The sequence below is a fragment of the Hylobates moloch genome, unplaced genomic scaffold (assembly GCF_009828535.3).
Source record: "Hylobates moloch isolate HMO894 unplaced genomic scaffold, HMol_V3 SCAFFOLD_5, whole genome shotgun sequence".
Taxonomy (NCBI): domain Eukaryota; kingdom Metazoa; phylum Chordata; class Mammalia; order Primates; family Hylobatidae; genus Hylobates; species Hylobates moloch.
Genome location: NW_026652280.1, coordinates 154,861,928 through 154,885,310, shown reverse-complemented (window position 1 = coordinate 154,885,310; position 23,383 = coordinate 154,861,928). Strand labels below are relative to the sequence as shown.

Sequence of the window (23,383 nt, the reverse complement as noted above, 5' to 3'; positions counted from 1 at the left end):
CTACCTTCTTACCAACATCCACAACTCTGGCTATGTACACAAGATAGCAAGAAGGGGCAATGACATGGTTTCAGAGACCTAATTTAGCTTGGTAATTGTGCCTAGAGATGATCTTGTATTTAGATCTAGTTCTAAACTTGGACATTTATTACCAGATATCATTCAATATTGTTTAGATGAAAGGATTCCAAATAGAAACTTAAGAAACCTTAGCTGTTAAGTGGACAGTTGAGTGCTTTATATAAGGTGACAGTTCTAGAGTAATTCAGGAAGCACACTATGATGTGGTATTTTACCACATGGCATGAGGGATGTAATGTTCTGGCAAGAAGTGAGCAATTAATTTAGGAGCTATTTAAAAAGAAAAACAAAGGTTAAAATTAAAAATTCCGAGGTTGCAGTGATAATGGCTTTGGAATTTAAAATACCAAGCACTCATATATAAAAGGTAGGTCAATATAAAGAGTGTAAACAATTAACAAATCAAACGTAACAGAAAACTTTAATTAGTTTAAAAATGAACATTAGATCAGAGTTTAAAAATCTCGTTTATTTCTAACAAACACCACTTGATGCTTGACTCACAGGCTTTATTTACATTTGTCTACAGTATCATTTCCTTATGAAATGTACTAGTACAGCTTAGTTAAACCAAATGAAATCATAATCATCAGAATTGTCTGTAAACTACTATTAGCTAAATTATAACCTTGCATTTGCTTAGTACAGCCAAAGTTTTAAATACAGAAAGCACAAGAATAAACCAATGGTAACATGTAGAATCTAGATCATCTGGGCAATTTAGAAGGTAGACTTTCAAAAAGTCTGAGGCACAATTACAAGTGAGTAAAAGTTCTTGTGCAACCTACATAAATGCAGCAAAGAAAATTAAGACATAAAGACATGGGAAAGCTCACTGTAAAAATATTATCAAAATATTTCTACATAAGATATTTTGCTTTCATTTTTAGATCAGCTGAAGAGAAAAACATTCACTTTAAAGTAAAAACATATATTTTTGTTTGGTTTGTCTACGAAATATCTTAAAATGTCATAACTTTTATTTAAATTGCAGCAGACAATGTTATGGAAAAAAACCAAGAAATCAATATCCCATAACAAAAAGCCCCGAAGCACAATTGTTGATTTCCTTTGATATACTTACCTTGCATTGTCACTGGAAATACTGTTAAGAGAAACCTTTTTATTTTTTAAACCAGAAAACAAACTGAAGCTCATTGTGACCAGATTTTAATTTTGAGAAATAAACTCCGAAAGCATTTTAAGCCATAACTTATTTCAAATGAATAGGAAAAATGATTTTTGCTTACATCATGCAGAGATAAGCATTCACTTGTTATTCAGAAGAAAATTGTATGCAGTGTGTTTATAGTTAACATCTTGAGGCAAATATTCACTTAAATTCACAATGTCTCCACTGGCCTTTCACCAAAAGAGAAATATACTTTAAAAGCTTACTTCAATTTGCTCATTAAGTATGATTTAGCCTTTTCTACCATATTATATTTGGTAACTAGATTTGGAAGAATATCACACAAAGCTTCTTAAAACATTGGTAAACATTTTGAGATGTCTTTATCAAGCAACCGTATCAGTAGAGAAGAGATAAACTCTTAAGACTTTCTTTTTTGCCCCAAATTATGTGTCAGAAAGGAAAATATATCCCACTTCTCTCCTTGTAGACGTCACAGGATCCTTTGCATTAAATGTGGAGCAAAAAAGTAAAGCTGGATAAAAGAGACACAATGATTTTAAGGCACCCTTAGCATAGGGAATTTCAAAATAAAGACATTTACAGTTGGCTGCTTACAACACAGTTTAACTTTTTTTTGGTGAGAATCACTCTGACATCTGTTAACAGCATAAACAGGCTGACTTTCTTTTCCATAAGTATGTTGTTTCCAACTAGTTTCCAGTCTTGCCTCCATGCCCAAAGTTCAGGCAAGCCTAGGTAATCCTGTCTTAGCCAATGGACAGGATGTATTTCGAAATGACAAAAATGAGTTTAAATTAGGAAGCAAAGTACTTTGTTATAGCTGAAATGGCTTTAAATGAAGCAAATGGTTGTAAATAATGAATGACAGAGCATCTATTTTGGGACATTATGGCTTAAAATGCTATTTACTTTTAACTTCACAAATAAACACAGCTGTATTGTTTTGAAAAGCAATGAAAGGCATGCACCTCTACTAGCAGATTTAGCACTTCTGACCAAGTAAGACACCAACTTCGTTAAAAATATGCTTCATGCACTGTACTGGATTTTTTTAAGATGTAAATTTTAATACATTATTTCTTTTTTGAACTTGAACGGGAACCAGAATGGGATGATCCAGAAGATGACCTGTGGCGTCTGTAAGACATAATGGAGAGAGCAGGCATTCTAGTAAGCTAGAGCTAAATTTCAGCATTCATTCTTAAGACTGTGAAAGTATACAAAATTCAGTACCATGATGCTAGCAAAAAAATTAAAAACTGAGATAGGAACTTACACACATAAAATTATCTGATGTTTAGACTTTGGATATGAGCCCAGTTATCATATAAATACAATAAAAAATTCTCTACAATTTCAAAAGAATCTCATTTCGAAATATAGCCACCTCTCAATTATTTAAGATATCAAAGAAAAGCCTTGCAAAAATGTGTAAAATTACAGAAAATGTACAACAAAAGCATATAAACTTGGTAATGGAAGTGTGACTAAACCAATCCCTGTGACACGGTGTAGAAAGTGTAAGAAGTCTATTATGTAAAAAAGATACAGCAAGGCTTCTGTGTATGAGAAAATATATTCATAAATAAGTTTTGGAAATCTAGGTCACACAAGATGATTGTACAATTTGCTATAGGGTTATATTCATGCAGCTAGTATGAATAAGTCAATATCAACCTGGGTAAAGTAGTGGTGTTCCGTAGGGGTTGGCCCTGGGCTCAGGGTTGTTTAGTGTTTTCACCAATCACCTGGCTTATGGAATAGAGAACATGTTCATTAAGTTTAGATGACAACAAACTAGGGGGATTATATGTGGCTAAGATAAAAATTTGCAGAAGTGGTAAGAAAGCAACAGAATGAATTCCACTCAAAACAGAGTAATTTTTTTTACAAAGAAACAAATGCAGAGAAACAAGACTGTGTGTAATCTTAACATCTAAACTCCAAAATGTGAAGAAGCAAAACTAATCATTCTGTACAAGTAGGAATCATGAGATAATCCTACCACTGAACCCAGCAATTAATAGACTTTACATAATCTTTATTTTCACAAGCTAATAAAATATGAAAAATTTGCAAAGACTACAAATAAAGCCATTAAAATGACTATATAATTGAGAACAAAGAGAAAATTAATGAAACTGAGTAATTAGCCTGTTGCAGAAAAGGCTGACAGATGACAGTTGCACTCTTCCAATATTAAAAGTGTCAGTACAGATAAAGTAACCTAATATAGGCCTTTCTCAAAAAAGATTTGGACTGCAAAACGAAAAATGTATTAGCTACAAGGAATAATTTCCTCATAGACAAAGGGCATGAAGCAATTTGCTGTGGAAATGCATTTACACATATTTAAATGAGGACAGATTCCCAATGATCTGAAAGTTAATTTTTTATTAGATGCTCTAGAATTCTTGACTATTAGTATTTAAAGAAGCCTAAGTATAAAAGTCAACTCATAAATTACTTCGACATATAGCTTCTGAATTGCAATCTCAAAAGACAGAAATAACCGAGAGTTGGCTATAAAAATTATAAATGGAAATAAAAATTTAAACAATAAAATGATCAAAGAATGGTTTGATCTACAATTCTAAACAACCTGATCAAAGTACGAAGGATAAACAAAGTAATGTTTTTTTGAAGTTCAAAGTTGAAAAGTAGAAAGTTGGAACACAAGAGATAATAAAAATCTAACCCTTGACTAGGAAAGTTTACTTTATCTATTAAACACACTTAAGAACACCCATTCTTATTTCTACAGAAACCCAAACCTTTCGGGTGACCGTGATCTTGTTCGTCTTTTTTTGCGATCACCAGATGAAGAAGATCTAGAACGACTTCTCTTTCTGTTCCTCTCAGGAGAAGATGATGAACTTGAATAAGATCTTTTTCGTGGGGAAGAAGAGCCCCTGTGGGACCTGGAGCTGGATCTTCATTGATTGAGAAACAAATCAAACATTTCATTAAAAGAAGAAATAAGGAAGATTATTTAGTTATCAGATAGCTCCAAAAATAAACAGGATTCATAACAACTATGAAAATTTTATAAGGAAGAATACTTACTGCTTATTCAACAGAAGACTTCTGGATCAACCATGAAAACATTCTACTTAAACATTATTTTAATTTTGTCTCTTTAAAATTCTATCATGTGTAATTAAAACCCTGCTTACTATATCAAAATAGAATTTAAAACTCTTCTTAAGGCTTTCCCAAGTATACACAAATATTATAGTATTATAAAATCAGCAGGTAACTGCATTAATAGGACTTTATGTTTAGAAACTACATCCTTCCATTTGAGGATAAAATATGTATCTTATATGCCACTTCCTGAAGAAAATAAACATAATTCCATGTGGAATTATTCAACTCATTAAACTGTTATGGAAAAACCAGGTATATGGCACAGCAACAAAAGACTAGTAACTGTACTAAACTGCTAAATATTCAAGAAGAAATAAAAAGTAACTTTAAGATGATTTATATTTACAATATTTATTTTTATGAAAACCCACTACTTATGAAATATGAAGTGTTGACATTCACATGCTTCAGGTAGAAGTAAATGTGCAAATGTTTAAATACAAATTTTTTTTCTTCACTTGTATATTTTGGTTGAAGGAATTTAGCTCAAACTTCCCAAAAAATTCACCTTTGGGCTTAAAATAAAACCAGAAAGCCCAAAAGGAGAATTCTTTGGAAAGTTACAAGCAATGAAAAAATGTTTGGGAAGAATATGAAGGCTGTTCTGTAAACCTTAATTATGATGGTTCCCAAAGGGAATACCAGAACTTAAGGATTTTTACCCATAAAGCGCTTAAATATTGTTACTAAATAATGATAACAATAAAAAATAATTTGCTCTCTACTTCTTTTTTTTTTTTTTTTTGAGACAGGGTCTTGCCCTGTTCCCCAGGCTGTGGTGCAGTAGCATAAGCATGGCTCACTGTACCCTTAATCTCCAGGGCTACAGTGATCCTTCCACCTCAGCCTACAGGAACATACCACCACGCCTGGATGTTTTTTTATTTTTAGTAGACGAGGTCTCACTATGTTGCCCAGACTCGTCTCAAACTCCTGGGCTCAAGCAGTCCTCCCACCTTGGCCTCCCAACAGGTATTGGCATTACAGGCGTGAGCCACTGAGCCTGGTCTTGTTATCTATTTCTTATTGGCTTATAATGCAAGTGTGCACATCATTCTTTTCTCCTTAACATGATTACACTGTGGCAGCCCTTTAATGCTAAATTTGATTCAAAGCAGCAAATACTTTTACCAAAAGAGCCACGGTTAGACTTCAATATGAATTTCCACAAATATGGAATTTCATTTTCTTATTTTTTAGATGCCTTTAGTAGGTCATCATAAATTAACTTAAAAACGAAGAGAGCATATCTTGACTACATACAGAAAAATTTCCTTAAAGAGCATCTTTCAAATTATGTTTCCCTCTATAGATGTGACTACATGCAACCTGAAAGTTTACAACACTGTCTACTACTTAAGACCACATCCTATCTCAACTAACCAACTATACTTCCTGATTGTTTTGAGTGTTTTGTGCTCTTTAAATAATACTGTGTGTAAAATTAGAAAGGAAAATGTGTATTCAGTACTCTCTAGTAACTTTATCTGATATAAATGGCAAATTTGTTTCTGAAAATATTGAAACAACCGCCGTGCAAAACAGGACCTGTTTTGAGGCAGGGTTATTTTTCTTCCTTTTAATAATGCAGAAAATTTTTCTTTTACGTATGTAATTTTATTTGAACTACTATTAATTTTTTTTTTTTTTTTTTTTTTTTTTTGAGACACTCCTCTGTCACCCAGGCTGGATTACAGTGCTGTGATCAAGGTTCACTACAACCTTGAACTCCTGGCCTCAAGTGATCCTCCCACCTCAGCTTCCCAAAGTGCAGGGATTATAGGCATGAATCACTGTGCCTGGCCATATATAATCTTAATATACTAGAAATGTGTCAATAAGACTTGGCTTCATCTTCCTACTTCATCACATCTTAGTGCCAAAATAATAAACGCTGCATATTGCAAAATAGCCACCTGATTTCAATCATGGGAATGTCTTGGCACACTGCTGGCAATGGAAACATTTCATGGTGAGAAAATTAAGCTGAGGCAAGTGCATTAGTTTTCTAATGCTAAAATAAAATCGACAAGTAGAAGCAAAATAAGGGGAAAAAAAGCAGCAACACCTTCTGCAGCCTTTAAATATTTTTCTCTCTGCTTTACAGAGAGATGCTACCTCATTCACCTTGATTTCGACCCACGAGATCTCGAACGTTCTCTGGAACTGGAACGAGATCTTGACTGCGAACTGGAAGAACTTCTTGAACGGGACCTGGAACAACATGGAAGGATTTTTTTTTCCAGGACCACTTAATTGAGCTTTGTGATATGAACACTGAAAGAAAGATATGTATTAGAGTTCATTTTCATATAAAAAGGTAACTATACAAGATACATACTTTCAAAACATAGTATTTTAAATAAGATTTAGTAACAAAAGGTAATTTTAAAAAATCACTTTCCAAGTGATTAAATTACCCTAAAGCCACTCAACTATAAAATAAAACATTATCACTTTATTACAAAAACAATGAATACTTTCTGTTTACAGTAACTAGAAGCTACCCAGAATACATCCAAGAAAACATAATGTTGAGGTTATACTTAATTTCTCTAAAATGTCTCCATCATTTTCCTTTATAAATCCCCTTCTATTTCTGTTTCTAGTTAGTACAAAGTTTTGAATGTTGGCATGTGTGTATTTCATCCCTATATTTTTCTGTTTACTCAATGCTTAGAGAATTAAAGGGAAAATGTATAATTCTATCATTGTTAGGTAACTATATTATTGGAAGATATGACACAAGGGGAGACATGGTTCATACAGATTTAAAAACTCACAAAATTCATTAATCTAATTTACAACTATAATTTGTCCCTTATAATAATAACCTGTAGAAAAAGATCACTATATTTTTTACCAAAAACTTACTAGTTATAATCCCACTTTGTTAAGCTTTCAGGCTTTGTAGTGCTCAATTAACATATCTCTAACTGTTATACACTAATAGCTAGTATTTTATTCCTAAATATGATTAAAATTCATTGCCCATGCCATCACTTAACTGTGATTAAGGTTTTTCAAGAGGACACTGTTAAATTTAAATCACTGCTTTCACTCACCTAAAATTTTATTTTTATTGTTAACTATAAAATCAGAGATTACGTATTTTACACCAACAAACAAAGAATATTCAAGTACACCAAATGAGTTTTAGTTTACTCCTGGACTTCTCAAAATTATGAGCATGAAGTCAATAGAACTAATATGGCTGAATTTGCTCCTTTATTCAGAATACTGATATCAAAGCAAACTATTAAAACATTATGTAATAAGCAATGATTTAATTAATGCCTAGAAAATTTCTGTGCTAGCCTTTAACATCTTGAATGAAAATACAGATCTTCCCTTTACTTAATTTCTAAATGTAAGCTATCTCTTTAGATTAATTAAATATAAGTGTATATAAAAATTTAATTCAGTTTTTAAGTCTATTTTGGTCAAAAGCATGAGGCTAAAATAGGTTAAGGAAGTTTCATGCTAAGACTTTACTTTTCTAAAAATACTGGACAATAACTGTATGGTACTAAGCTGAAAAATTATTTTAAAAGTTGATTTGAATTAAATTTTTAAAATAAAAAGTTTATTTCGTCAAGAAAAACAAAATTTATAAATAAAAAAGTTAGATACTGACATTTTGACTGGTGTTACCCTTGACCTGTACCCGTTTACCTGGACCTAGACCTTGAACTTGAGGGGGAGGATGAGCGTGATGAAGATCGTGAATGTGAAGATCGAGACTTTGAGCGACTTCGTCTATTAGATTTCTTTTTATTACTATCTTCTTCTTCACTGGCATCAAGATTATATTTTGAGAGATCAGCATCATCTTCATCCTCATCCTAACAAAAATTCAATTATAATTAGACATTTAGATATTAGTGTTACCTAGCAGGAAAGATAAAACAGTTAAGTGTACTGAGCACCTCCATATGCATATATCACAGGTATCTCAGCAAATTCATTCTGAATTCTAAAATTCACCTACTAAACTCATCTCAAATAAAGAGACTTGACAACTTTGTCTCAGGTATTGCACAGACATAAAGCTGGAGGCCATACACACTTTTTCTGTCACACATATGCATCACCCAAGAATTTTCAAGTCCACCTCCTTAAAAGTCATTGAATCCACCATCCTTAGTCTTAGTTAGAAACTTTGTTCCTTATTCTCTAGCATATTATAGTAACCTCTTAGCTGCTCTCCTCAAATCTGAAGATCCATTCTGCCTCTCTAATATCTCAATATACTGACAGTTATCACTCTGCAACACAGGACAGATAAATACATCTCACTTTTTTCTTAAAAACTGGCTTATTATTTCTTTAGTTGCATTCCAAGACCTCTTATGATCAGGCTCTAAGGTACCCTTAACATGGCATAAAACTTACACTCTGGCCTGACAGAACAAGTATCACCGGACCTGAAATGTGTGCTGTCCCCCTCATCTCATTCTCCCCTCTGCTCTAACTATACTGGCCTATGTACAGTATTTCTGAAGGCTGCTGGCTTATCTCCTATTTAGGGAACCTGTATTTGCTTTTCTCTGCCTAAATGTGCTCTCACCTCAGCTCTTATTGCTGGCTCCTTCCTATCATTCAAGTTTCAGCTCAAATTTCACCTCCTTAGACATTATCCATCAGCAAAAACCAAAGTTGCTTTTAAACTGTTATCACATCATGTGTCTTCATAACGTTATTGCTATCAAAATTATCTATTTATATCTTTCCTCCTCTAGAACTGAGTTAGAGAAAAGTGGTTCTGTTTCGGTCACTACTGTATCTCCAGAACAGTAGTGTTCCAAGGACAAATAGTACTTGGCAGAGTGGAAATCTAAAACCTTTGTGAGAACAAATGCAAACACAGAATATATTTTCACCAAGTGTCTGAGGCTGTCAAAAGCATTCATGTTATGGTATAACTCAAATAAGACAAAAGGGAAATAGGACAAGAAAATTGTTCACCTCATCTAATTTATATTTAGAAAGATCTTCATCCTCATCCTCTTCTTCTCCCTCTGATTCTTTATCTTCAACTTCCTTTAATATAGATGCAGGACCAACTGCTTTCCCTCTGTATTTTTTCTTTTTACGTCCAAACTAGAGAAAAACAATTTCAAAATACTTGTCAGTTGATAATGCATTAAACTGAATACATTTTCTAAAAAATTATTTTTAGATATTTATGATTTCCTGAAAATGATCAGTTGCTGAAGACTCAAACTGCACTTAAAAAAATAAAATGTTTGTTTTCCTTTGCATTTAAGAATTTTTTCTATGTTTTTCTAATTTATATTCAACCTGAACACCAATATATAGCTTACCTCATCATATTCACCATCAGATTCTTCTCTTTCTATATATTCAACATTTTCTCTTTCATTAAAACCACCACCATATCCTTAAAAAAGAGGGCACAAATTGTTACCCTATGACAATTGATTTAAATAATAAACACAACATGCCCAAATCTCCAGACAACAAAAAACATCTAACCAACACCGCCTGCCTACCCATCTAATTACTAGTCTTTAAGAAAGCATATTAAAAATCACCACAGAAAATACAGAGAACTTAGTTGGAACGTCATATATGGCGATACTTCTAGCTCTTTTCAATTCCAAATTGTCCTCCATGACTTATTTAATTCATAGAAAGTATTGGTGGAAAACATCTCAAACTTCTGCTATAACCGAGTTTTAAAGGACTTTCCTCTACAGTTTATCATAATTCTTCTGGGAAGAGTGGGCTCAGTAACAACCAAGCATTAAATTCCACTGTTTACCAGCTGAGAATAGTCTGGAATCTTCTGATACACTGAAATTTTGCTACTTTAAAATGTAGCGGGCCTTATTAGAGCTTGGAAAATTCCTAATTACACAAACACAGTAACACAATAAAGGCCATCCTTTGGCCCTGGCTTAATTGATTTTAACACATAGGTAAAAGTCACACAGGTTCTCTGAAGTACCCAGTAAATTTTGAAATTAAATGATTCTATTAAAAAGTAGTTGAGATTAGCAAACCACTATTCTCTCATGTCACAACCAATGTATACAATTCAATTGGCAGGTCTCTGACATAAGCTTAAAGGAGAGACTGGAATTAAAGAAAATGAGCTAGTTTTAGGAAAAGTGAGCTGACATATTTTGAAAAAGTCTCCTGTTGAAAATTAAAGAGGTATGTGTTGATCAAGAGTAATACAATCTAACTGGTCACATACTCCACAGCAGTATCAGTACATAAGTCCAGTGATTTCCAGACTTAGGGACTTCATTCATCAGCAAAATATTAAATAGATTTATAATAAAAATATTTTATAAAAATTAGGACTTGTAACTTAAAATTTGCCTATTGTATTTAAAAAATATTTTTAAAATTTCACTTTCTGAAAAAAACCCACACTAATATAACATCTGTTCTTCATTATACTTTGTACTAGTGAAAACTTCAAAATACTAGGCAGTTAATAAAAATATTTTTAAACATACATGGGATCTAAATGGGAAATAATTTACATAGGAAAAAACTGAAAAGTAATATGACAAATATGGAAAGCTCAAAAATATAGTAAAATTAGAAAGTGAACTATAACTCATGTAGTTAATTTTTCAAAAGTATGTAAATAAAATTATTTTAAGAGGCAGCAAAATAGTCTGTTGACAACAAAGACATTAGTAAGGTATGTCGTATGAACCCATACAACATAAATCTAGCTCATTAACTCTGTATAAATGGAAAATACACTAGCTCCCTATCATGAAAAAACTGAAGCGTACCATTTTCACTGAATACCTGAGATACTGGAATCAACAGAATGATATGTATGTTTCCTTCATTCTACTAATTTAAAGCACTTCAGATAATGCTGTATAAATTGGTTTTATTTCCATTCTTGCCGCCACCTCTCCTAATTACTTCTCCACAAACAGAAGAGTGTTTAATCCATTACTCAGGTAACTCATCTTTCACTTCTTAGCTTAAGCATAGCTTTCCTAAAGAGGACTTCATTAATCTTTGGTGCTGTAAGACTATTTTGCTCACCTAGGTATCCCCAGCACCTTGCACAGTGGCCTATAAATGTCTTCAAGGAATGAATACAGAAAACACAATTCTGGAATCATCTAATGAATTTGAATTTCTATGGAAAGCTTTAGAAAGCAACCAAGAATTTCCGTAGATTTTAGTAAGTCTTACAATGAATGTATTTTCAAATTTGTCTCACAGTATAATGTAAAAAGCTGAACAAGGGCCAGGAAAGAATCAAACACAGGTTTAAAATGAATGTTTGGATCAAGATTGTGACAACGGAAAAAAAGCGGGAAAGGGGGATGAATATAACATGTACTTCAGAGGAAGAACTAAGACACTAACAGGAAAACTGTGATTCTACACTCTGAACAATTAATTCAACTCCTGAGAACTTATTCTAAGGAAAGAATCCAAAAGAATAAAAATCACAATGTACTGTTTGTTTTTATGCCATTCTCTTTAATGGTTTTTTTTTTTTTTTTAAAAGCTGACAAAAACAAAAATAATCCTAAATCCTAAATTCAGAAGTAAATTACTGAAAAATTTGATGGAATGACGCAGGATAAGCCAGCAATCTTTCAGAGGTAGTGAATCACATTCTCTTTAATTCATATCCTGTCTCATGCTTAGGAAATGCTCCCTGAACTCTGCACTGCTTTATTATAAATAGCCAAAAGAAAGTGGAAAGCAACAGAGTAAGTTATTTCACACCTTCAACTGTTACCAGCAAAGACAAATACTTGTAGCAAGGAAAGTGAGAAACGTTCAAGATACCAGAATGACTGAAAAATGACAATAAGAAAAGTGAGAAGCTATCAATATAAAATTTGCTTACTTCTCTGTTAAACTATAGTTCTTGTGATAATGAAACTATAAAGGAGTCAGGAAATAGGTCAAAAGTTTTTTTAAGTTTTGAAACTGTTAAAAAGATTTTAGACTTTATCCTAAAAGCAATCAAAATGGGTTTTTTAAAAAAGGGTTTTAAATTTGGAAATAAAAATATGTAGAAACCAGCTAGGTGGCTATTTTTCCACAAAACATAGTAATATCTTTGCCTAGGGTGGTAATGGAAAAGAATTTTTGGGGTATGGGAGATATCAAGAAAGAGCTATTTAGGCTAAGAAGGACATCCAGATTTCCGGCTTATGTAATAAATGTATGGTGAGTGGTACTAATCATGAGAAAGAGATCATTGGAAGAGGGTCAGGTCCCAGGGGTAAAATCACAAATTCAGTTTGAACATAATGAGTTTGACATTTGCATGGCAATGTTGAATAGGCAGCTGGATATATGGGTCAAAGAAGTCTGAGCTGGAGACATAAACTTGGGTATCACGGCAAAGTTACTTAAACTTTGGGCTTAGAAGACAACACCAAGAAAACAGAGGAAAGAAAGAGGGCCAGGGATGGCTGCGAAGAATCCCAACATAAGTGGCCAAAAGAAGAGAAACCTGCAAAGGAGACAGAATAAACAATCAATCAAACGGGGGCGGGGGGGGGCGTGGGGTGGAGGAGGTGTGGTGCATACCTTAGGTGAGGAAGAAAAAAACGAGATCCTTGTCAGAAGGCCTTAACTTACCCAATCAGTGGAAAGGCAAAATCACTTCCTAAGAATAAGGTAGGATTTGAGGGTTGAAAATGGCAGTTGGCCGGGGAGTGGGGGGGATCAAGGACATTATAATGTTCTCACATATGAGAATATAATTTTTAAAAAAGGGGTGGGGGGAATAAAAGTAGAATTTCTGCTGAAGTCTAGGAGAGCTAGGTCAAAAAGATTCAACAGTGGCCCTCCGATCCCTAGAAACTAAACAGACAAAGAAAATGGCCTAAAGTTAGAGAGGCAAAGAAAACAGGGAGGCAGTTCACCAAGCCTAAGGCTGACAGGGTGACTAGATATAGAAAGAATCCTTTGATCGTGTAACATACAAGTAGTTGAACAACAAAATCAGATTTTAAGTAAACAGATAATGTGGTTGGGCTAATTGGCGATAATGGAAAAACTATATGCTATTAGGCAAACATCTTCATTTCACCAGTAACAACACACAAAGCCAGTGATCAACTATTATTTAGGCCAATGATTATCAAACACCATCCAAAAAACCTGCAGATTTTGGAAACCTACTGCCAAATAACTTTAACAGTTCTGCACTTTGCAATCTGTATTTTAAAAAGTTTTTCAGATGATCTAGCACATAGCTAAGTTTCAGAATTATTGCCAAAGCTTTAGAAGAACACTTTAAATGGTGTGGCTTTGCCCTTTAAGTCACAGCAGGCTATCAAAAGAATTTAAAAATGATATTATTACATCATCACTAGTAACAAACACGCAAACAAGTGAAAGGGAGAGGAGAATATTTCTAAAAGTATTCTTATGTCCCTCCTTGTTAGGATAAAGGTCCCTAACACTGTTATTTTATAAATTGTGAGAAACAAAAGATTTGTATGTGTGTATGGGGGGGAAAATCCCAGTAAGAAACATTCAGGGCAGAATAAACAGAATCCTCACTTACTGGGGCTCTTACTCGAAGGTGATACAATTATTGTTTCAATATTTAGTGCTTAAAAAAAGTCATTTAGTTACAATGTGGTTTTATCATACCTGTTCTTTCTTCTAATTTAGCATACTTTGGAGTATTACACATATTACACTCTGATCTTCTGGCCCAATTCACATTGCTGCAACTTTAGAAGTGAAAAATACCAAATTAGTAGGCTATAATATAGATTAATATCAAATTTTTAGATATTTTAGAATTTTAAAATAAAAACTAGGATGAAACCACTGTCAAAGAAATGTTTATTAAGTGGTAATGTAAACAAAGAAAATGTACAATGGTCTGATGAGTAAATGTGGGTTCCAACAACAGACTGAACCATTTAAGCAGAGAAGCAAAATTTATACAGTATGAAGAGTGCCTCTGTCATTTTGAGAAGTAAATGACAAATTACAACCACAGGTCGAGTATCACTAATCCACAAATCCAAAACGTTCCAAAATCTAAAACTTTTTGAGAGAGGACATGACACTCAACAGAAATGCTCACTGGAGCATTTCAGATTTTCAGATTAGGGATGCTGAACCCACAAACATTTCAGGTAAGTGATACTGAACTTGTATAGAAATTCTGATGCCTTATGAAAACATATAACTTTAAATTAAAGGCTCCACTAATTTCTCAGTCTCTGAATACACCTTAAAGAGTATGGTTATACCCTATAAACAACGTTAATTTATTTTTTTGAGTTATCAGTTCAAGCACTGAATTCCAAAGCATACCCAAATCCAGTGACCAAATCTGTTGCTGGAAACTTTTCCAACACAAATTTATAATCCAGAGGATCAGAAATTTATTTAGGACTTTAGGGTCGGGAATAGTGGCTCATGCCTCGCCTGTAATCCTAGCACTTTGGGAGGCCAAGGCAGGCAGAATGCTTGAGCTCAGGAGTTTGAGGCCATCCTCGGCAACACGGTAAAACCTTGTCTCTACCAAACATATAAAAAAAAGAGCCAGGCATGGTGGTGCGGGCCTGTGGTCCCAGCTACTAAGGAGGCTGAGGTGAGAGGATTGCTTGAGCCTGGGAGGTAGAGGTTACAGTGAACTGAGATCGCCCCAATGCACTCCAGGCTGCGTGACTGAGTGGGACCTCGTCCCAAAAACAAAAAACACCAAACAAAAAATACAAACAAACAAAAAGAAAAATTTATTTAATACTTTTTTGATTTAGTTCTCTTTCATACACACAGGATTCCTCTGCATACGGAAAAGATGGAAGTTGGAAAAGTCAATAAAGAATTAAATCTAAGCCTGAAAATAAAAATCATTAAGAAACCTACCTATAATTAGACATAATTACTTATGGCACACAACTTATGAATCTAACATTATTTTGTAAATAGGCAAAATGTGTTTTGTGGTGTATTTCACACTAACTATACAGTCTAAAAATTGCAGGGATTTTTCAATAAAGGAAGAAATAGGCCTTAGTACTTTTAAGTACCACCACCCCTCAACTGGTTTTAAGCTTACCATAAGTATTTGTTTACTGGTATACATAATCATAGTGACAACTATTACCATTAAAAAATGCAAAGAATAATTTAAAACTTCTTTATGCTATACTTAAAGATGAGACTGAATAACGATACCCTGGATTTAAAAGGTTACCCTGGCTTGTCAATGTGACTAATAAGAGCTGTAATATAAACAAGTAGTGGCCAGATCTATTATTTTGGAAGAAAGAGCAGACAATAATTTAAAAAACATACGTTTTACATTGCCAGTCATTAGCACTAAATAGGCCTCGGCTCTTTTCTGCAAGTGTCTTTCCTATTTCAGTGCCCCCAGCTTTCATCATCTTGGCCTCAGTTGTTTTCTCTGAAAAGAGAAAAATCATGCAATATGAACCTGGAGAAATAAACAAATGATACATATATAGTGTAAATAGAATCTTCTTTAAATACTTACCCCGACCACATCGATTACAGCTGGTTCTTCTAGCAAAGTTTACATTTCCACATCTGAAAACAGAATAAAAAGCATTTATAAAAATTTAAATTTGTAAAATTTTACATTTTAACTTGTCCTCACTACATATCTGGAATTCATAACTTCTAATCCATCTTAGTCATGTTAATGTCAATGTTACCAACAAAAAACACCTCACAATTTACTGGGGGAAAAAATACTAGATTGGAGTCACAAATTCAGCGTAAGATATCCCAATCTTCCATTTACCAGTTATGTGATCTTGGTTAAGTTACTTAGGATCTCTGCCTCAAGTCCTCACATTAGCACTTATCATTAGTTATAATCTCTTTACAAAGTTGAAAGTGAGCCTTAACTCCACTTCAGTAATTACTTACAAGCTACCAGGGAGTTTTAAACCCTAGGGGTGGACCAATGAGGAAAAAAACTTATAAATCAAGGAGGGCTTCATGGATCTTAACGAAATTGTCTTTTTACAGGTAGTAGGTAGGATGGTAAGGAACCAAATACGATAGGTTGTACTGACTAAAAATACAAAAAGGTTCAATAATTGTAAGAAAACTCAGTTTTACAGGGCATTTCTCAAACCTCTGAGACTTAGCTGAAAAAAAATGACACAACCACCAAAACCAATAATCTCAACACATGTAGTACAGTATGACTTTATGCTTATACTCAACAAACTCAAACCTTAAGAATTACTGGTTCACTCATACGATCTTAGAAGTGCACGTGTATATTGGTAAAAGTATGTTAAATGCTCTGAATGACATGGAATGCTTAAAACTTCAAAAAGCTGATTTTTAAGGCATTATACTAGAATACAATACAGATGTGAAGTATGGGATGACACTAAAGTGAAACACTCTAAATATTTAGACTAAGTTTTTCCCCTAAAAATATTCCTTTTAACTCCATTAAGCATGGAAAATATAGTCTGAAAGTTTATCCTGCATTTAAACATATTGTACAAGCAACATTCTATTCATATATCTGTAAATGAGTTGAAATGCACTCTCCTTGAGAGTCCTACTTCTGGGTGTGCTGTCATTAAAGACACTGACAAAAGCACATTATTTCACCGGTAACAACAAAGTCAGAAGTTGTTGTTCTAAATCTTTTGAACGTTTTCAATAATGTCTTATCACTCAGAGCAATACTATCCATAACATATAACTTGGTTCTATTCAGTATCATTTGTTAGGCTTGAACTACCCCTTCACATCATCTTAATATCAAATTACTATCAATAGCTACCAATTAGAATTTGCTACACGTCATTGTTTACACACCCTATCCACGTTATTTCATGTTTTCATAAAAAAGCAATTCTATTCCTTTTTTAGCAGTTAAATAATAGAATTTCAACTAAACCCAGGTTTGTTTCAAAGTTTTTGCTCTTTACAATCAAAACCTCTTTATTTGTGGCTAACTTAGGTACAATAAATAAAAGGCTTTTATGTGAACATGAGTTGTACATTAAATTATTTTCCATGTTATTTCCTAATAGATACACCTATTTGTGCACCCTTCAAAAAAAGTCTGATTAACAATTTAGTAGAGTACATTGGCTTTGGCAACAACGTCAAAAAGCAGAGCCACTAACACACGTGCTTCTCTGCTGCAAGCATCTTCAGGGCTGAGTAGGCAAAAACACCGGTCTCTTCCCTCCTTTTCGGCTCTAAGGAGGCGAAAAGTCCAATTCTTGTGGAGAAATGATCCACAAAGAAAATGTCAGAATTTCCCAAACCAAAGAGGGTAGAGCTTGGGGAAAAGGGAAAAATAGTATAGAGGAAAAGTTTGAGTAAAAATACAAAACAAGGTGAACTGTAAGAGGCCAAAGGACGAGTGCGAGAAAGCAGTTATTTTCCGTAAACAAGAATAAAGTTGTGCAGGGAAAAGTCACGTGGGGGAGATCCAACACCGAGCTGGCCTGACCGGAGAGATTTCCTATCGCCGAAACCTGGCCGGGGCGGGGGTGGGGTGTGGGGGCAAAAAGGTAGGCCATCTCGCACGCTAAAGAGAGGCTACCTTGGAGAGGGAATGTCGAGGAAACGCGGAAGACCCATCTAGAACAAAGGCTCCCCGAAAGACCTCTCTCGTGAGGAGATTGGGAGCCTTCTTCCCGCCCGGGAACTGGCGGTTCGCCGTCTCAACCCGTCTTAAGGCACAGAAAATCATAAAAAAGGAAAATGCCGAACGGACCTGGGAAAGCTTCCACTAACAAACTCCGTCCCAATTCAGGACCCTTCTTGAACTCACTTTTTGTCAGGGCAAATCCAGTCCCCGTCACTGACTCGGAAATTCTTGGTCGACATCTTGAACGCCACCAGCACAGCCACCCGCAGCTATGTCTTCACAGGAGGAAAGCGGGCCGGGGACTTTCGGCAACTCGGGGCTGTCCCCACACTGCCTGACTCGCGCCTGCTACTGCGTCAGGGTTTGATGATGAGGGAACTGGCCAGGAATTCAGCCTGTACGTTGTTGTCCAGACTAAGATGCCTGTGCTACTGTTTATTAGATGGAAAAGTTAAAATACAAATATCTCTTCTAGGACTAAACTCACAGGCGCCATAAGGACAACCCAGGCAGGAGGCCTTCGTGGCACTAGAAGCCTCGGAGAGCCCCCTACAGGTGGGAGGACCCAAGAGTAAAGTACTTCCGCTTCCATAGGTGGAGCTGGAAAGGTGGAGGCGGAAGTGACTGATCAATTCAGGGGCGTGGGGCTCCTTTAGGGCAAGAGGCGGTTCGGGCTCTTCAAGTGTTTAGAGAAATTATTTTAATAAGGTACAAAAATTCTGTTATTTCATACACATGGGATGTCGTTTAGAAACCTATTTTTTATATATACATAAATAGGTGTAACAGATAAGTAAGCAACTTATACATGGGAACCAACTGGTAATTTTAAAACTGAGACATTGCCAACATTGTTTAAATTACCAGTGTCTTTTTCTGATTCCATCCCATTACTTTCTTCCACAGATAACACTTTCTCATATTTGGGATTTATTCTTTTGCTTTTTAAAAATTTATGTACATTGTTAGTCCAAACTGCACCATTTTTGTAAGCCCCCCCGTCATTTTGCAGACCTTAGTCAAAGTGAAACATTCCACAGGGTTCGGGCGTGAGAAACAAGCTGCCTCTTATATTCTGCTGGGAGAAAGTACCGCATTCCACCATAACAAGGGCCAGAGCCGCCTCATCCTGGGAACACCTTATCAACATTTTCCCAGGCGGCAGGCCATGGCCCCCCAGACCACTGCCACCCAGGCCTATAAATCACTCCAGCCTGTAAGCAGCAATGGGCACTGGCATTAAGCTGGTCTCCCACCTCTGTAGGTCTTATGCTAGACATAAATCCTGTATTTGCTGTTAAGCCACCCTCTCTTTCTTTAATCCTTGCCTTCCTTTCAAAACCTAACATACGTGTATGTTTAATTTGATGAGCTATATAAGCATAGTTGGTTATGTACTCTTTTTTTGTTCATGCAACATTATGCTTCTAAATTAATCCTAGGTAGTTGCTTGTAGAAGCATATAGGTATAGTTCTTTTATTTTCACGTATGTATACTGATACTATTCTGTTTTGTGACAGTTTATTCCTTCTGTTTCTCAGGCTTGGTATTACAAACAACACCAGTATGGGCATTCTTATGCATAGATTCTGGTATATAAATGCAATAATTTTTTTTTAGAATACAGCATATACAGTCATGCCTCACTTAATGATAGGGGTATGTTCTGAGAAATGCCACCTTCGGCAATTGTGCTGTTGTGTGAACATCATAGAATGTACTTACACAGGCCCAGCAGGTATAGCCTACTACACACCTAGGCTATATGGTATAGCCTATTGCTCCTAGACAACAAACCTGTATAACATCTTATTGTACTAAATACTGTAGGCAGTTGTGACGCAATGGTATTTGTGTATTTAAACATAAAGGTACATTAAAAATATGGTATTGTAATCTTATGGGACCACCTTTGTATGTGTGGTTCATCATTGACTGAAATGTCTTTATGCAAGTATGATTATGTTTAGGAGAGAAATTGTTTAACTACTCTCTAGTTATGATTGTTGCTTTAAAATCTGTATTATAACATTTTGGTCATCTAAGAGTTGGCAGGTGTTGATTATATTTTCCCTTGCAAGTTGGCCACATTTTTCCAGTTCTTTTATACTGTGTAATTGTGGATTTTATCTACGACATTTTGAACATTATATTGCATAGACTGAGTCCTGTTAAAAGCCTTTAGGGAACGTTGATTTTTGTTTTGTTTTAGGAGGCAATCGATCCAATTTGGTTCAGGTCAAAAGTTCGGTCTCCTATGAGTACTGGTTCCATGTCAGCTGGGTTTTCAAAGGCTTTGCTGTGTCCTATACCTAGATACTCAGGGATTATTTGGGGATGTTAGCAGTAGTTTAAATTGAAATTCAGTTTTGCTATGCTATTTTGTGTCTGTTCTGCACATGTTCAGTTTAGGTGTGAACACAGAACTTGTATAGGTACATACATAGGATTAGGGGATACTCTTCTCTAGCTCTCTCCTCTTACATTCCTCTCCTTTTGTTTTGCAAGGTCCTCACACCAGAAACATGAGGTTCCTCTTGGAGTTTTAGCAGCCTGGCATAGCAGCTGACTAGGGCAGATTCTGAGACAAAGCAGTGACAGAAAAGAGAAAAAATGTGGATTCCCTCTACACTCTTCAGACCACAAAGGCCTCCTTTCCTACTTCCTTTGTCCATAAAAACAGAGCTTCTGTTACTATTGTAGATATCCAAGCCTAGGGCCTCACTCTTGGGCCAATGCCCAGAGAGAGAGAGAGAGAGAGAGAGAGAGAGAGAGAGAGAAATTAAAAAAAAAAAAAGAAAGAAAAACCAGAAGAGGGGGAGCTAAGTATTCCCCCGACTAACTTTTGGCTCACAAAAGCCCCCTATCGCTATCCCCATTCTGGCAAGACATACAGGTTTTTGTCAGTTTTTCCTGTCACCACAGTTTCACTAGGTGTTGGGTCTCAGGTCAAAAGCTGTGAGAAAAGAGGAAAAGCAAACATACAGAACATTTCTCCAGGTTTTCATTGTCCAATCTAATTTACCTGTTTTTGTTTTTGTTTTTCCAGAGTCTTCAGGCAGTTGCTTTTGGTATTTTGTCTTGAGTTTCTCACTGTAATCAATAGGAAAGGTAGGTTATTGTGGGCTTTCTATGTCTTGGTTGATACTGCAAGTCAGGGGAATGCAAATTAAAACCATGTGATACCATTATGCATTCATCAAACTGACTAAAATTAAAAATCAGACAATACTAAGTGTTGGAAGGCACGTAGAGCAACTGAAATTCTCATACATTGCAAAAAGTAATTGATATATTTACTTTGGAAAATGTCGGAATATATTAAATCTGAACGTTTTCGTACACTATGACCCTGAAATTCCATTTTTAGGTATATTACCAACAGGAATGCACGTAATGTTTACTGAAGATGTATATCATAATGTTCATAGCTGTACTATTCAAAATAGCCCAAACTGGAAGCTTCCCAATTGCTTATCAAAGGTAGCCTAGATAAATAAATTGTCATATATTTACACAGTTGGAATGTGTAATACAGTAACAAGAATAACAAATTACAGTATTTATTTCACTCACAAATACAGTCTTGAAAAAAGTAAGACACAAAATGGCATATGCTATGTGACTCCATTTACATGAAGTTCAAAAGCAGCAGAACTAATCTTGGATAGTCATCACCCTTGGGAGTAGAGAGGAGATAGTGACTTGATGGGGTCAATAGGAATAATAGATGCCAAAGCTGGTAGATGGCATGCAGTTAATGCAACAACAGTTAATCCACTGTACTAACCGTAATTAGCAAAATTTTTCTGGGAGAATTATGTGTCAAGAGAAAAATCCTCTATAGTAAGTCTAGGATAATGAACAAAATACATGAATACATCTGATAATGACCAGAAGAGGTTATTTGAGTTCAAGGACTTTAGCTGATTTTTCAAAGAGGAATATTCCTACAAAAGAAATTCATTTCAGCTATCCTAATTTGAAAGAAAAATTCTACCCGTTCTCTTTATTCTTATTATATGCTCACCAAACAGCCCTCTGATAATTTGTCTTCTCTCCTGAGCACACTTAACCTACCGTGGTAAAATTCCCAGAGTGAATTTATCCCCACAAGTTGTTCATTTGGATTAAGCTCTCTTTATAGATTGAGAAATTGGCATTCTGAAATGCGTATCAGTTGTTTATGGGTCCTCTTAATATGTTGGTCCCCAGGAGATTAGCTCTGGTGGAAATGGGAAAGTTGAGTTTCTGAACCTACAAAGCTAAGAATCTGGCTCTAAATATTGCATTAGGGCTCACTCTGTTTGCAAGTAACAAAAATAAAAATAAAATGACTTAAACAACAAAAAGGGGGAGCATATTATAAAGAGAAGGTGGTGTTTGATGGAATGCCAGAGCAGGAGTGCAGTTTCAGAAATATCCTGAAAGAAACTATCCTCTATTCAAGCAGCACCCTTTCTCTGTCTCTTTGCTGAATTCGTTCTGCATACACGTTATTCTTTCCTCAGACTAGCTTTTCTGTTACTTAGTTCAGAAGACTGGAGAAAAAAAAAAAAGCAGTACTGCCCTTAGACCTGAGCAACCAGGGCTCCTACATGGTCCTGCACCTGGCCTTCCATGAGATGTCCTAATTCCCCTGAGGCGTCTTGGGCCGTTCAGCAGGATGGAGCCAAAATGTAGTACTATGTGGGTCCCGGATAATGGAAGTCCTGAGATGTTCTGTTGCTTTCGGTGGTGGGGACCAGCCAGGTCAGCAGGACCTGTTGGGTGGAACAACCCTAAGCCTAAAGAAAACTGTTTCTTCCTTCCAGGCCCTCCTGACCATATTGCCCTCTTACCATGCTTAGGGTCCACCAGTGCCCCAGGATCTCTGGGAATAGCACCTGTAGGGTGGCTTAGGGCCAGATGGCCCTGCCAGTTCCTGGAGAGCAACTTGGAGGGCCAAAGCTCCCACTGGCTGGGGCATTATTTCTTTCATCGCACAAGTTTGGGCCACCAGAATGATACTTTTTCAGTGGTTTGAGGGTGATTTTCTCTGATATCAGACACAGGATGAGTTCAGTGCTCTGGGCTACCACTGTCCTCCATGCATCCTTGGTCTGGAGCTGACTGTATGAGCCAGTATGTGGGCTCTTCCCTGACTGGTCAGACCAAGGAACCACGTCTAATGGAGAGTGCTTGAAAAAGGTATGTGTGTCTGCAGACATCCTTTATCCTGGGGTCTCCTGCCATCACCCTGCTGCTGGCATTAGGGCAGTCACACCACCCCTCTGCAAGCTCCGTGTCACAGACACTACTTATCATGACAATACTTGCCTCCTTTCAGGGCTTTTGAGACAGTAGCAACACAAAGCCAATGGGCCATTTCAATCAATGTCCTTTCTTACCT

The 23,383-nt window shown here is 35.6% G+C and overlaps 1 protein-coding gene and 1 long non-coding RNA gene across 2 annotated transcripts in view; one reads left to right on the top strand and one right to left on the bottom strand.

Annotated features, from left to right (window-relative positions):
• Positions 1-529: 529 nt before the first annotated feature.
• Positions 530-18,303, bottom strand: ZRANB2 (zinc finger RANBP2-type containing 2). Its single transcript, XM_032155595.2, has 10 exons — positions 18,174-18,303; positions 15,891-15,943; positions 15,692-15,800; positions 14,024-14,106; positions 9,715-9,791; positions 9,356-9,490; positions 8,063-8,232; positions 6,515-6,601; positions 4,012-4,170; positions 530-2,374 (listed from the first exon to the last, which is right to left on the bottom strand). Exons 1-10 carry the CDS (start codon positions 18,227-18,229, stop codon positions 2,311-2,313), a joined length of 993 nt encoding a protein of 330 aa, XP_032011486.1. The 5' UTR covers positions 18,230-18,303; the 3' UTR covers positions 530-2,310.
• Positions 18,304-18,628: 325 nt separating this feature from the next.
• LOC131383558 (uncharacterized) overlaps positions 18,629-23,383 on the top strand; it is a 174,314-nt gene continuing 169,559 nt past the window's right edge. The window contains exons 1-2 of the long non-coding RNA XR_009213720.1: positions 18,629-18,698; positions 21,041-21,102. This is a non-coding gene — a long non-coding RNA (uncharacterized LOC131383558). The remainder of the gene's footprint in view (positions 18,699-21,040; positions 21,103-23,383) is intronic.